General features: G+C 35.8%; 2 protein-coding genes across 2 annotated transcripts; both read right to left on the minus strand.

The window, feature by feature from the left end:
* Window positions 1-3,283: 3,283 nt before the first annotated feature.
* LOC112695660 (proline--tRNA ligase, cytoplasmic) lies at window positions 3,284-7,815 on the minus strand. The gene is made up of 13 exons (XM_025748096.3): window positions 7,369-7,815; window positions 7,233-7,291; window positions 7,058-7,143; window positions 6,827-6,919; window positions 6,503-6,619; window positions 6,007-6,194; window positions 5,608-5,674; window positions 5,304-5,426; window positions 5,065-5,217; window positions 4,696-4,980; window positions 4,375-4,593; window positions 3,715-3,808; window positions 3,284-3,554 (listed from the first exon to the last, which is right to left on the minus strand). Exons 2-13 carry the CDS (start codon window positions 7,273-7,275, stop codon window positions 3,490-3,492), a joined length of 1,533 nt encoding a protein of 510 aa, XP_025603881.1. The 5' UTR covers window positions 7,276-7,291; window positions 7,369-7,815; the 3' UTR covers window positions 3,284-3,489.
* A 586-nt stretch (window positions 7,816-8,401) lies between these two features.
* Window positions 8,402-13,165, minus strand: LOC112695661 (protein transport protein SEC23 A). Its single transcript, XM_025748097.2, has 6 exons — window positions 12,767-13,165; window positions 11,742-12,592; window positions 9,813-11,633; window positions 9,145-9,261; window positions 8,961-9,032; window positions 8,402-8,858 (listed from the first exon to the last, which is right to left on the minus strand). The coding sequence occupies exons 2-6, from the start codon at window positions 12,210-12,212 to the stop codon at window positions 8,721-8,723; spliced, it is 2,619 nt and encodes an 872-aa protein (XP_025603882.1). The 5' UTR covers window positions 12,213-12,592; window positions 12,767-13,165; the 3' UTR covers window positions 8,402-8,720.
* Window positions 13,166-14,284: the final 1,119 nt, after the last annotated feature.

Raw genomic sequence — 14,284 nt, forward strand, 5'->3', positions numbered from 1 at the left:
TAGTCTCTATATAAAAAAAATAACATTGACTTTTTTTGGCATAGGACTAATCAATTCTATAAAAGTAAATCTCAAGGGTCAAGTTGAATTTTTTTATCTGGACTTCCTTATCTTTTGAGATAATTATCAGGGACTGTTTTGAATTTTTCTCTTAACTTTCTTAGATTAACCAAATAAGTATTATAATTACATTATAATAGTTATTAAAAAATATTTTAGTCAAATAAATTATTTTAAATTTATAAAAATAAAAAAGAAGAGAGTTGTTTAGACATCTTATAATATTTTTTATAATATAAAATTTTATGTCAATATTATCTAATAATTTTTAACTATCAATTTTAGGTACAAAATTTTATTCATGTTTAATATAAAATTCGAGCATGGAGGTTGATTGGACCGGAATGAACTATGTCGTTTATTGAGCAACCAGTAAAAGAAATGAAAATGAGTTTCGTCGTTTTCAATCCTAAAATTAATAAATAAATAAACAATTTCAATGTGAACCGTCCATGATAGCGGTCTTAGCTCGTTTTTTATTTGTTACAGCTTTGAGCTTCGCACTGGGAAACAAGTAACACAAAAATCAAATCACTTTTGCAGTGAAATACTTAATATCATTTTCTTAAGGGAGAGACACAAAGTTTGGTCATAAATCTAAACCTCAATCATGTGAAAAAGCTAAGGTTCCCAAAGTCAGGTATCCTATGCCCCAAAACCAAACGGTAACTAAAACCTATAAACTATGAGTATTTCACAAACCAAAGCAGTATATATATATATTAAGGAATTTCACATATAACATGACGATGAATGAATTTGACAAACACATATGTATGTATCATAAATGAAAAGGTAAACCAACTTGTCAACACCAAAGTGTCATTGATCATGATGCATCAAATATTATGATAATTTACTTCTTTTACAAAATAAATTAGTCAAGTGCATTCAAGAGAGGCCATTTTTTAACTTAGTTATATAAAGTTTGATTTTAATACATTCGTAGGTATAAAATAAAAGGGTTTGATTCTTATTAGATTTTCTTAAAAGGTTATATAAAAACATATATATTAATGAGAAATGATTTTGCAAAATTAGTTTCATTCTCTTATGTATTGGCAAAATCTTAGAGTGTTTTTATGAATATAGTTTAGGAAGGGAGAGAAAGATGATAGAAGTTAAATCCCATTTACGAGTTTTATGATTCAAAGAATGAGGATTTTGGAGGTTATGTTAGTTCTCAAAAACCTTTTAATCCTATAAGCACAACGACATTAATTATGTTTGTTGTATCCTATGCTATCCTTCCATAAAGCACTTCTCTCCCCAACAAAAGTTAGCAGTTGTTTATACTTTCATTATGCACGGAAAAATACATCCAACATGCTTATGTTGCATCATTTGATTAGTGCTTTCTGGTTTGGTAATTGGCATAGTTAGTAGAGTAGTTATCATTCAAATTCAGGTGGGCAATTCATGTTTTGTCACTCTAATTAATGATAGAATCAAGTCACCCCCGACACTGTCCCAACACACATTAAATGGATTTGCAACATTCATATCCTGAGATTAGATGATAAAGTCAATTATCCTTAATATTAATCATTAAGAATTTAGATGTTCTAAAGTGAGAAAGTTGATAAAGTAGTAAAGTGAGAAGTTAATCAACATTAATTTTGTAATTTTCATGAAATATGTGCCGCACTATCTTAATTTAAGAGTGATTAACTGTTCTCTTTATCAACTTTCTCACCTTAGAAGATCTTGATCCAATTATTAAGGTTCACTAAATCATCAACTCTATTAAGTAAAATTTTTTACCATCTTTTTGTCTTTCTTAATTCTCTTTCTAGGCCCTCTATCTAATGACAAAATTGTTAAGTATTATAATTCTATTAAGTCCTATTTCCTCAACTTTACATCAATTAAGATGCTTACATGTTAACCAAAAAGAGTTGTTGCTGTGTCATCCTCAATTGACCAACATATTATTGGAGTTGCACACAAAAAATTTACACAGCTGGATAGAAAAGGTTTAAATTTAATATAATTAGAGCTTTTATAAATCTTATTATTATTGTTGAATAAATCGAAGGAGAAGAATCAATTAGGTTTCCAAACAATTACCAACAAGGGAAAAGACAACAACGCGAGAGTGCTTAGATTAAGATACATTTGTCCTTTTCACTTTATATAGTCATATTATTTGTGTTCCTCTGTTCAAGATGTCACATGGCACAAGAGGTAAGAGCTAGTTTTGAAGGACCATATCGCAATGATCGGACAAAGGAAAAGAAAAAAAATATCGTAATTTAATTAGGTACACTGATAATTGACATAAATATTGAGGAAATATCAGTATGTCGAGTACAGACATATAGAGACCTATCAACTTTTTCCATAAAATATTTGACATATTGAATTGTTGTGCAGGTGTTAACGTTATGGTCTTATATAATAATATATGGAAGCCATTGCCCACCTAGAGAACAAAAAGAAAAAGAAGCCACCGCTAAGTGCTATTCAATATGCATCTCAATTTGATTGGCTTACGAGGGGTTGCTTCTTCTTTTGTTGGCATGTATAGTGCACTTCGTAACGCATTCAATTTTGACAAGGGGATTTTTAATACTTGCTTTCTCCTCCTGTCTTCATTTGGGTTTTGTTTATGCTTTTCTAAAAGGCACATTAAGAAATATATAATTTAACATTTTAGAAAAAAAAATTATGCAAGCAGTTCTATTAAGTTATTTTTAGAATTTTATTTGTAAAGCAGTATAAACTTAAATTACTTTATTTAAAAAAAAAAAGAAGCAGCAATTTTAACTTATTAATAGGGTAAAAGTAAAGAGCTATTTTGATGGTTTGTATTACTTACCTTCCTAAAAATTGAAATTATCCAAAAAGGAAAAAAGAAATTATCCTTCATGCTTACGAGTTTCGATTGTCGTTGATGTTGGAGTAACTAATTGCTGTGAAGTCGAATACAATCATTAATGAACTTGACTAACGTGAAAGCTCAATCCATAAGTTGCCATTTTGAGGAGAGCTCCCAATCTGATTTTCGCTTATCAAACATTACATTCGTCATCTCCAATAAAAAAAATATTACATTCGTGATGATAAGGAGAGAGAAAAGGAAAGAAAATTAAGTTTAACAAATCGAACAAAATCCACGAAGAACAGCTAAACATGTTTGTGGCTAGTAAAAAAGGCTCAAACTCAAGAACGTGGAGTTCATCAATTTGTGTTAGGCTAGTTATTAACAATTAATAGATACTGTATATCAGTGAGTCAAGAAAATGATGCCATGTTCAATTAACTGCAGTTTTTTAAGTAATATGTAGTACAAAATCATCGAACAACCGACAGCTGAAAAAGAAAATAACCAATTGGAAAAACTAAAACTGGTGTGTGCTCAACAAATCCAGACAGGGCACCATTAACACCCATCCATATAAAAAAAAAGTATCACAAACTAGTCATCTAGTAACTTCTGCCCCAATATGACCATTTCTTAGCAGGTTTTTCTGAGGCAAAGCACTTGGTACCTATGTAAAGGCAACATAAGGTGTTACTATGCAAAATAAAAAAATTGTGAAAAAATATCAATACGAATTGGCTAAAAGCTTAAGATAGATTTTAGAGGGCAGTTGCAGAAAACAATTTTAAGATTATTTCTAACACAGATTTGAACGACAAGGCTTATACCTTCTGGGAGTTCTGGCTGATCAAAAGGACTACAAAGTGTCTTAGCTGCTCCCATCTCACCCTTTGTCCTTGCTTTAACATCAGCTTCCACCGCCTGAAGTAATATAAGCCAATAGTTGATAATTGACACCAGAAAAACACCAAACCATCCAGCATGAACAGTCAGACATTTTGAATATTGAACATAAGATGGCAAAATGATGTCCCTTGAGAGAAAAAATATGTATTGCAAAATAGGGTGTCAACAGTATCATCAAGAGATTATAGAGAGCAAGTATTATAGTGTGTTCATTATTAATAGCTAATCAAGTGCATTGTAAGACAATGTAATGGAAGTGATCTAGGATTGGAACGATTAAATGCTTTAATATTTGTAAATCTGACAACAAAGAAAACCTACAAGTACCAACAGATTGGAAGTTTTGAAACAGAAACATATATCGTTACCGTCCTGTAGGGGCAGTTTCGATATATTTTTTCATTCATTTTTTTCTTTTTTGTGACAATATGCATCTTAGTTAATCATGATACACCTGAAAGTACATGGCACAGGTAGTATAGACAGATTAAAAAAGAAATGCCTCAAATCTAAAGCTGGAAAGGTGATCATCAAGACATTTAGAACATAGAATTTGGACAAAAACAAAAAGAACTTCATACCTCCTCGTCACACCAAGGAGCTAATATCATTTTTCTTTGGTTCAAAGCTTGTACAAATTCATCCCAAGTATGTACAACCTCAATGCATTCATCTCGTTTTTGTTTTGCAACATCAAAAAGGTTCTGTTGAACAGTGTCAAGTAACTTCTTAACTTCATCAACCAAATTGTCATTTGCAATGTCTATTTTTGCTCCATTATCACGTCGAGCAGCTCTAGCCTGTGCGAAATTGGAATAGATTTATTTGGTTTTCATCGCAAAACTGAGATTGAAGCAAACATAACATGAGAATTGGTGCAGAAGTACTAAAGAATTGGAAACCTGCTTCTTTGCTAAATCCTTTGGCCCAATTTCAATTCTAAGAGGAACACCTTTCATTTCCCAGTGTGAATACTTCCATCCAGGAGAATAGTTATCTCTAAAATCTGACTCAGCACGAATACCTGCTTCACACAATGTATTTACAGTTGCAGTACAGGCATCAATGATTCCTTGAGTATCAGCATCTTTGTAAGGCACCGGAATCACAATAACTTGGACTGAGGCCACTTTAGGAGGAAGCACTAATCCCTTGTCATCACCGTGAACCATCACCATCACCCCAATCTGTTCAAAACAGTCAAAATCTTAGATGCAATTTGATGTGAAGGAACCCTCAGATGACCGTACATTCAAGATATCAAAGCTTACAGTTCGAGTACTATAGGCCCATGAGTTTTGCCAGACCATTGCTTTTTCTCCCTTTTCATTTTCAAAGTTTATCTCGAACATCTTAGCGAAATTTTGGCCAAGACAATGAGAAGTAGCACCTTGTACTCCACGTCCAGTGTTTGGAATAAATGCCTATCAAAGGGAGCATTACAATTTATATACAAACTTTTTCCATTCAGAAAAATATCAGCATACATGCATGTGTCTCAGACATATACCTCAACACTGGTAGTGTAAAGTCCACCAGCAAACTTCTCCATCTCACTTTTCTTACCCTTAATGACAGGAACGGCTAAAAACTCTTCATATATGCGCCTATATAATTCTAATATCTCAAGAACCTGAAATAGTAATACTTTAGAGAACTTTGGAAGTAGTTTTCAAAAGATGCTACTGAAACTGGAATCGCATTTGCTGAAGTCAAAAAAGTAGGGACTTATCAATGTCAGCATATGATATTGCACCAGATGTGGAATGGTACTACATAGCCAATGTATGTTCTTTTGTTATTTGAAGCATTACCTCAACATCTGCCTCTTCCTTGGTTGCAAAAGCAGTATGTCCTTCCTGCCAAAGGAACTCTCGACTCCTGCAATCAAAATATGCATTTATGTAAAAGAACAATAAATGGAGTTTTGAATGTGATAGCAACAAGGGCCCAAGCTAAATTACTGAAAAATAACTTCATTTAAAGAAATCACTATTGCTTGTATTAACAACCAATTCACCAGAGTCAGCGAGTCATCATTAGAGGAACTTCGATTCATTAAAAAACCATACAAAATTTTACAGTACATCAACATCAGAAGGCTGGATATTTGAAAATTTGAGGCCTAGCTTGGTTGGCTAGTATCATACTTTGAACATCATATTATAATATGGAGAAAGGAGGACAAGCTAAAATATAAAGCTTCTAGCTACCTGATGAATGGTGTGGGGTTGCTGAACTCCCATCTAACAACATTACACCACTGATTAAGTTTCAGAGGCAAGTCACGGTGTCCCCTAATCCACTTGGAGTAGTATGGATACATGACAGTTTCACTAGTTGGACGAATGGCAATCGGAATTTCTAAGTCGGTTTTTCCAGACTTTGTCACCCAAGCAACCTGGCAAAGGGTAGCACATTAGAAAAAGTCCTTCCAGAAGGCAGAGAAGGTTTATAGTTCCTTCTGCCGCAAGTCATAAATAATTCCTCATTTCAGCACATCAAACTCTCATCAGCTATACAATACACGGAGGTTGCTACTTAATATTGTGCCAGTAAATCAGATCATCTAGCCATCTAACAATGGATTTCAGCTTGCAATAATCTTCTATAATGTCCCCAGTTCAGAGGGGGGAAAAAACAAATAATTCAAACAAATCTGAAGAGTATACATTAAATAGCCTAACCAACAAATTAGAAAATTCTCACCTCTGGTGCAAATCCCTCAACGTGCTCCTTCTCCTTTTCCAAAACTCCGGGAGACACAAACAAAGGGAAGTAGCAATTCTTGATTTTCATCTTCTTTATTTCAGGATCGAAGAATCCCTGATATAGTTGATGAAATTATAAAAGAACCATAATACAGCTAGTTGTGCAAATCATACACAAATAAACATGATCTATGTTAGACTAACACCAGTTGTTTGAAAAACACCACTACTGGCATCCAACAACACTGACAAATTGACGCCAGAACATGCATAATGTACACCAATCCGTTCACCTAAAACAACGACGAATTAAGAAACTCACTTGCATGATCTCCCATATTGCCATTGCCCAAGGCCTCAGAATGTAGCAGCCAGAAATGTCATAGTACTCAATCATTTCGGAATTAACAACCACCTATGCAAATTAATTCAAACAACTGAGATGAGAACACAGTGCAATAAGAACAGATCTGGCACAGCAAATTCCACCTAACTCAAACTCCAACGCAATAGAACACGTGAAACTAAGTTTACAAGATGAGGGGTAAAATACCTCGGAATACCACTCTCCGAAGTTATCAGCCTTGCGATTCGTGAGTCCTAATCCAGTCTCTTTCTTCACCTCCTTCTTCTTCGCACCTGCGAGGATTTGGCCATAAGAACGGAAGCTAAAATCCGAAAAAAATGACAAACGACAAAGCGTTTTAACAGTTTCTAGCCAGAATTACCAGATTGCTTTGAGCCAGAGTTTTTCGCTTCACTCCCCGCCATCCTGAACGACGAGAACCTGTAACACGAAAAAACACGAAATGACGATTGTAGCTGAATTGGAATGAATCGAAACGGCATAAGCGTGTTTCTTACCTATTGCCGAGATGCCGCCGGAGGGGGACAAAGCGCGCGAGAGCGATTTTGTGGCGTGAGTCTCTTTAGGGTTTTCGCTTTCAGCGGCTACTAGGTTTTCTTCTTTCAGATAAATCGCGCCTTTCTCTCAGGAATTATTATTTCCTTTTTTTTTTACAGTGAAGTGTTATTCCCAATTCTGTTTACAGTTTCTATGGCTACTACTACATTACTGTATTGTGATTCTGGTCAACTACTCCTGCAACTTGATTACTATTTACTAGTGTACTAATTTAATTAAAGGTAATTAATTATCATTAATTGAATTATTGCAACGAAGCGTTTGATCTGATCTGATCTGTAATCGCTGCTTCTTGTCCAAAAAGTCAACCGAAGTGGCCCGCAAAATTCTTGCCCTTGTTCGAGCTTTGTATCTTTACCAAATTAATAAAATAAATAAATAAACACATCTAATTTTTATTGGTGAGACATAAATAAATGGTAGTAATAGAAGTGATCTCTTTCCACCACTAACTACCAATGCTTAATGAGGTTAATGAGGCCATTGAGGGGGTTGCGTGGGGAAAAAATGTCACTTTATCACAACATATATATTCAAGAATATAAATGTTAAGAGTTTTAAATAATCTATACCCATGAAGGTTTGATAAAGTATTTTTATAATTTAAAGGATTTAAAATGTATAAAAACTTAAATACTTCAGTTAAGTTTCCTTGACTTTGAAAATGTGTAGTTTTAATGTAGTAGTAATCATGTTAGTAAGCATTAAACAAATGTTAAAAGGTTAAATATGATCTTTCAACTCCGTTAGAGTCCATTAAACTTTAGTAGCTTCGTACATGCACACCATAATCTAAAAATGTCAAGTTCAATACTTAGTACATTTCTTCTTTTTCCTTTTGTTTTTTTCGAACATTTCTCTTTTTGTTAACTGCCATATAACAATTCTTTTTAAAATTAAATCAATCCAGCTTAAAAAGTTTGTGGTAAAAAACCATAGACCAAGAGATTAAGGATAGCACAGGCAGTCTAATTGTTATCGATATAAATTAAGTGAAATCCTTTATTGTTCATGTAAATTGTGAAAAATTCTGTGCACCACAATCATTCTCTCCAACCAAAACGAAAAAGCCCCACTATTTTTCTCTCCAATTGCAACTTGCAATTGCATAGATGTTTCTCGGACATGAACAAAATGAAGTTGAACATGGCACTGAAGCGAAAGATTTTGGGACATGAGAAACATCATCATCTAAACAAACTTCGCCTCAAACAACTAAATAAAGAATCAGCAACGAGTACCGTGCTGATTGGAAGCTGCAGCAAAATGAAACCACAAAAATGGCCCTACATCAGCTTGGCTCAGGTGGCACAACTTTCAAGCTTCGCATCCATTCGCAGAAACTAGGATCATCAAAGTGAACAAAACTGCTTTTCAGCTTCGTTCGCTGTTCTGATGTCAATGACTTAAGTTGCGGGAATCTTGCCTCCTGCGAAAACATGCATCATTCAACATGCAATGTATGCCACCATATAATCTAATAATAAGCAAAACCTTAGTTTTGCAACGAAGAAGCGATAGTGATGCTAACCTGCTCATAAGGAGGATCCTTGTGTGCTGGTATGAGGCGAGAAACGAAATATCGAGCCTGCGAGCTACCCTCCTGTTTCAGATATAAATTGTCTGTTATAATTAACCTTCTAAGCAGAAGATGGGAAATGGAGATAAGCAAAGAAAAATACACTTTGTAGTCGGGATTAGTAGAGAATGTTAACCTTAAATGCAAGTATACGAGGCGCTGGGAAACGGAATTCTGTCAGCTCTTCAGCCAATGTCCGGCAAGCTGCTAAAGCAGCAGCACTTCTTCCTTCATCAGCTGCAAGTTCAGCACCCTACAATACACTCATCAGTATTAAATAAATGAATAAATGAAAACAACCCAAGAAAGAACAAAAAAGAACAAGAAAATGGAAAGTTTTCGAAACAGGGAAAAGCATGCCACTAGCTACAGCAGCATCTAATAATGGCAGCCGTGGCCTGGCAGCAGAAAAGGCAGGAGCTGGATGGCATTCCCACTCATAAAAAGGACATAGGAAAGAAGAACGGAAGATGAAAACAGGTTAAAAGGAAGAAAGTATACATGTACATACCCTGGTGCTATTGAAACAACATGAACAACCATGACCAGACACAAATATTGTTTTTAAATTCTAAAATGTACTGATCTTTCAAGTCCACTATGGTGCATATTACCCGCTTCATGTATTACTAATCATATTATATATATGGCACGAGGCTAATTTAAAACATAATTTCTGATCATTGGCACAACAGTGCGTTAGTAATAATAATTGGTTTCAATTAGCACCATAACAATGCCCTAAAAAAATGCAAATCTCTCACTAAGAAAACTCCATGCTAAAATGAATAATAAGAGACATACCAACCAAATGAAGACATCAGTGCCATGGTCAAGTACAACAGCAGCATCAGACTGCATTGCAAGATCATAAGCTGGTAACTCCTCGAACGTTCCTCCCTCCCTGTGCATTAGACAACGAGGAGCAACCATTCGGAGTGACAGATCAAAGGATGCATTCAGAAACAAGTTCCTCAGCACAGACCTTTCATCTTCATGACCAATAATGCTTCCCAATAGTGGTCCTCTCCTGAGATGGAAAAGGATCTCTGGTAAAAGGGAAAGCTCCTTTGGGAAGCAGTGAAGTTTAGATTTGGGTACTTGAGGACCAAACTTTAGAGCAATATCCTTGATTCTTTCATCTATTGTTGCCCGCATATCAATTGCGTCTGAATGGCTTTTAGCTCGTAACAAACTTCTTTTTGCAATTAGGACTGCAGCAACTTCATCTTGAACACTCTCAAGATACCCTGAAATACTATCTACAGTGGGCAGTCTAACAGTGATAACCCTGGATATATCAGCTTGAAACACATTTGAATACTGAATAGCAAACTGGAAAAATACATAATCACTTTTGATATCTCCCCTAGTTTCCATTGAGAGAGAGAAGCTCTGCGTTTCTTCAACACTTAGCATCTGAATATAAATGGCTGTATCATTTTTAAAGGTTTCATGGGTGTCTACATGTGATTCTTCCCCAGGGCCAACAACTTGAGTTATGAGAATATCATCTGATGTGCGCAATTCTAACAAACCATGAGAACCTGCTGACCTGGCAGACGCCCTTTGCAAATTAACACCCAAGGCTTCCCCAAAATCATCATGGAGCACCAAAACACCACCTGATGCTTTAGCAAGAGGTTGTAAGATGGGAACTCTTACGGGACACGTTCCAGCACATAGAATATCAATAACAGTATTGTGTCGATGAGCCTCTCGACCAAGATTCTCCATCCATTTTATTGCTGTCTTTTCCATATATGGATAATTAGGGTGATTAAAAGAATGAGGAACTGATCCAGGTCCGTAAGTATTTGGTCCACCGGCACAGACAACAATTCTACTATTGCCCCCTGATCTTTTAACTACCCCTCGTGACAGATCAGCAGATGGGCCCTGAATTATAGCAAGAGCAACCTCAACAGCAGTTCCAAGGCACCGATCTCTAGAAGCTTCTGGTATGTTTAACTTGTAGGGCCTCAATGATGAAAATATGGAATGTGCTACAGGTAGTGAGGCATGCATTGCTGACAAGTATATGCCAGTACCATAAATCAATCCTTTCAAAGATTCTTGGGTTGGTGACTGGTCCCCGGGAAGCACGTCAGCAGATGCAATTGACTCTTCTGAAAAATCATATATTGACACAGTACGCCCATATAGTACAATTCCTAATCTTGTTGTTGGAGGGAGAGAATCAACAAAAGCATGCAAGGAGCTTTGTAGATGCTGTAAGTGGGGTTCATCTAAGCATTCATCTATAACAAGAACAACCGGGGCAGACATTCTGGAATCTGAAACTGGAACAAAACCAGGTCCCTTGTTCCCAGTTTGAACATAGTCAACCATCGGGGAAGATAGTTCTGGAAATCTGTGAAGATCTTCCTTACTATGCCCAATGTACTCGCCATCACTTCCATTCAATTTCCTACATATAACACACTGCCACTGACCTGATCCAAGCAATATGTTGCAATATATATTTGCATAAGCTCCACAGCTTTGACATCGATGGGGATCACGCTGAATAACTTGAGGGCCTGTTGAGACCTCCCTCCCAGGAGAAACCAATGCCCCAAAACCCAGACTGGGCACATTAGCTTGTTTCTTCTGTTTCAATACCTACTTATCAAATGGAAAGGAGGTTATAACATAATCTGATTACCAAATAATAATATTAAATTAAAAAATGCAAGGCTAGGCTGTAAAACCAAATAAATGATAATGTACCTTATGAGCTGAGAAAAGAACAAAGGATGACTCCCCGGCGGGAAGATGGTCCTCTATGCTATCAGAAACTTGGTGTTGCAACTCAACCGATCCATTTGAAAATCGCGGTGGTGATGAAGTCGGCAAAGATGATCCTGAAGAGAAAGCAAGTGGCTGAGGCGAGGCAGGTGATGTGCGAAAAGGAACAGCTGCCGGCCGGACAGGCGATGTAAAAACAGGAGGCCCCGGCGGGGTGCTCATGTGAGGAACAAGGCTGCCAGATTTAACTCCATTGGCTGGGGACGACGAATTTGGGGGTTTAACCGAAGGGGAAGAAGCTTGATCTTGCTGCAATTGCAATATGGGGGGAGGAAATCTAGGTGGTGATGCAAAAGGTGGAGGGGGTGGTATGGGACTCTTGTCAGGGGTAGGACTCTGTCTATCCGGGTTTGAAGTGGTATACCCAACATTAGGTTGTGTTGGGTTAGCCATTGAAATTCAAATCAGACACAAAACGCAACAATACTTACAAACCCAGTATCAAGAAGTAAACTTTACAGTATTACAGATACAAATGTACGAGTGATACAAATCAAAGACTATACCAAGAAAGAACAGAGACCAGCCTCAACAAGATTCTTGTTTCAGCCCACAGAATTTGCATGAGGAAAACGTAAAACCTTCCTAAGACCTTAAACCCCCAAAAGAGATTATAATGATTTCCAAAGAAAATTCTACTTGACCTGGTTTAATCGGCATCATAGAAGGGGGAATTCTTTCCTTCCCTGAACGAATTCAGGTGAATAGCCAATCACCAACCATGAATCAATCAAATCTCTTCACAATTGAAGCTTCTTCTCTGGTATCCCCCCCTGCAGATAGCAAGTAATCCAGCAGTACCCAATCGAATGAGAAAAAGAAAGGATCCAACAGACATTCAAGAACTGAGCTAGGGTTTTGAATGGAGATCAAGATTTGCTTTCAAAATTGGGAATGATAACGGTAATAAAAAAATAAAGAAAAAAATATCATAGAGAAGTATGTACCTGACAGAGGTGAACATCAAAATTGTAGACTTTATGGTACCGTAAAATACCAAGCTAGGGATTATTCGGAAAAATGGGGGAATGCTATGCTTATGAATGTTATGTCCCCTCCTCACTCTCTTTCTCCAATTGTGTGAGTAATTCGGAAGGGGGTCGTTTATTCTTTATTATTATTATTATTATTATTATTATTTTATTGGTTTTTATTTTATTTTGAGAGACAAGTTAAAAAACCAACAGCGCCTCCTCACAGTGAAACTGAAACCTCCTCAACCTCGGATTGTTGCTCAGGGCAATTGTTGTTGGCACCGCACCTTAGACCTTCCTACGACACTCCTTCACTTCGAGCCAGAGAAGCCACCGCCACTTTTTTTTTTTTTTAAATCACGTGACCCTTCCTATTGTCATGGTCTTATCCTCCTTTTATATTTTAGCGAATTTATTTTTTACTTTTATTTACAAAAAATAGGAGACTCGAACTCGTACCCTCTTAATTAAGTACGAAGAGATGATGCCATTTAAGATATTACTCATTAATAATTTATTTTATTTTTTACTTTTAGCTCGTAAAATAATTATATATTTAATTAATTTAATATTTAATATATAGTTATAATTTTGTATAAAAATTATTGAATTTAAAGAACTAACAAGAAATTAATTGATGATAACTAAAACTTATTATTGGACTAAACATTTAAGAGGTCTCCTATACATACAAGTCTTTTTGACTTACAAGTCTTACAAGTTGCTACACATACGGGCCTTTTAATGTGTTATTCAGTTTCTAAAACGCTACACTCACTGCGTATTATAAACGACTCTTCTTCTTCCTTCTTCTTCTTCTTCCTCTTCCTCTTCCTCTTCCTCTTCTTCCTCTTCTTCTTCCTCTTCTTCCATGTATTTCTTTGTTATTCTCTTCGCCTTTTCATTAGTTATTTTACTTGCGTTTATCATTGGTATTATTGCTTTGTTTTTTTTTTTTCGATTTTCATAATTTCTGAAATCAAGCTTTGAAATCGTTTTTAAGATAATGGAATTTCAGAAATACACCCAAACGATTACAGAAATACACCCAAAATATTACAAAAATACACCCAGACGGTTACAGGAATTCATCCAAAGGATTACAGAAATACACCCAAAGGATTACAAACCTACACCCAAAGGATTTAAGAAATACACCCAAAATTCGTTGAAGTACACCTTATGCATAATTCAAAACTCTTTCTTTTTCTCCTCCTCATCTTCTGCTGTTTCTTCTTCTTCAAAAACGATTTCAGAACTTGATGTCAAAAAATAATGAAAATCGAGAAAAGAAAACAGAGAGAAAAGCACGTAAATGAAGAATGAGAAAGAGAAGCCAAAAAATGAAAAAGAAAAAAGAAAAAGAAGAAGAAGAGGAAGAGGAAGAAGAAGAAGAACGTGCAGTAAGAAGAAGAATAAGGTGCAGTGAAATTGTGCGGTAACGGTTGAAGAAGGAGAAAGAGAAGGCAAGAAACGAAAGAAAAAAAAGAA

The sequence above is a fragment of the Arachis hypogaea genome, chromosome 6, assembly GCF_003086295.3.
Source record: "Arachis hypogaea cultivar Tifrunner chromosome 6, arahy.Tifrunner.gnm2.J5K5, whole genome shotgun sequence".
NCBI classification, from domain to species: Eukaryota; Viridiplantae; Streptophyta; class Magnoliopsida; order Fabales; family Fabaceae; genus Arachis; species Arachis hypogaea.

Bases quoted from the DNA above. Each gene is read 5' to 3' on its own strand.
- LOC112695661 (XM_025748097.2), bottom strand. From the start codon at position 12,212: ATGGCTAACCCAACACAACCTAATGTTGGGTATACCACTTCAAACCCG. The intron at 9,262-9,812 runs GTATGTCTCTTA...AGTGTATTGTAG, and splicing joins CTGATGTCTTCATTTGGTTG to GGTGCTGAACTTGCAGCTGA. The intron at 9,033-9,144 runs GTTAACATTCTC...TATCTGAAACAG, and splicing joins CTCGTATACTTGCATTTAAG to GAGGGTAGCTCGCAGGCTCG.
- LOC112695660 (XM_025748096.3), bottom strand. From the start codon at position 7,275: ATGGCGGGGAGTGAAGCGAAAAACTCTGGCTCAAAGCAATCTG. The intron at 6,195-6,502 runs GTGAGAATTTTC...ACCCTTTGCCAG, and splicing joins TTGAGGGATTTGCACCAGAG to GTTGCTTGGGTGACAAAGTC. The intron at 3,555-3,714 runs GTATAAGCCTTG...GCCTTTACATAG, and splicing joins TCAGCCAGAACTCCCAGAAG to GTACCAAGTGCTTTGCCTCA.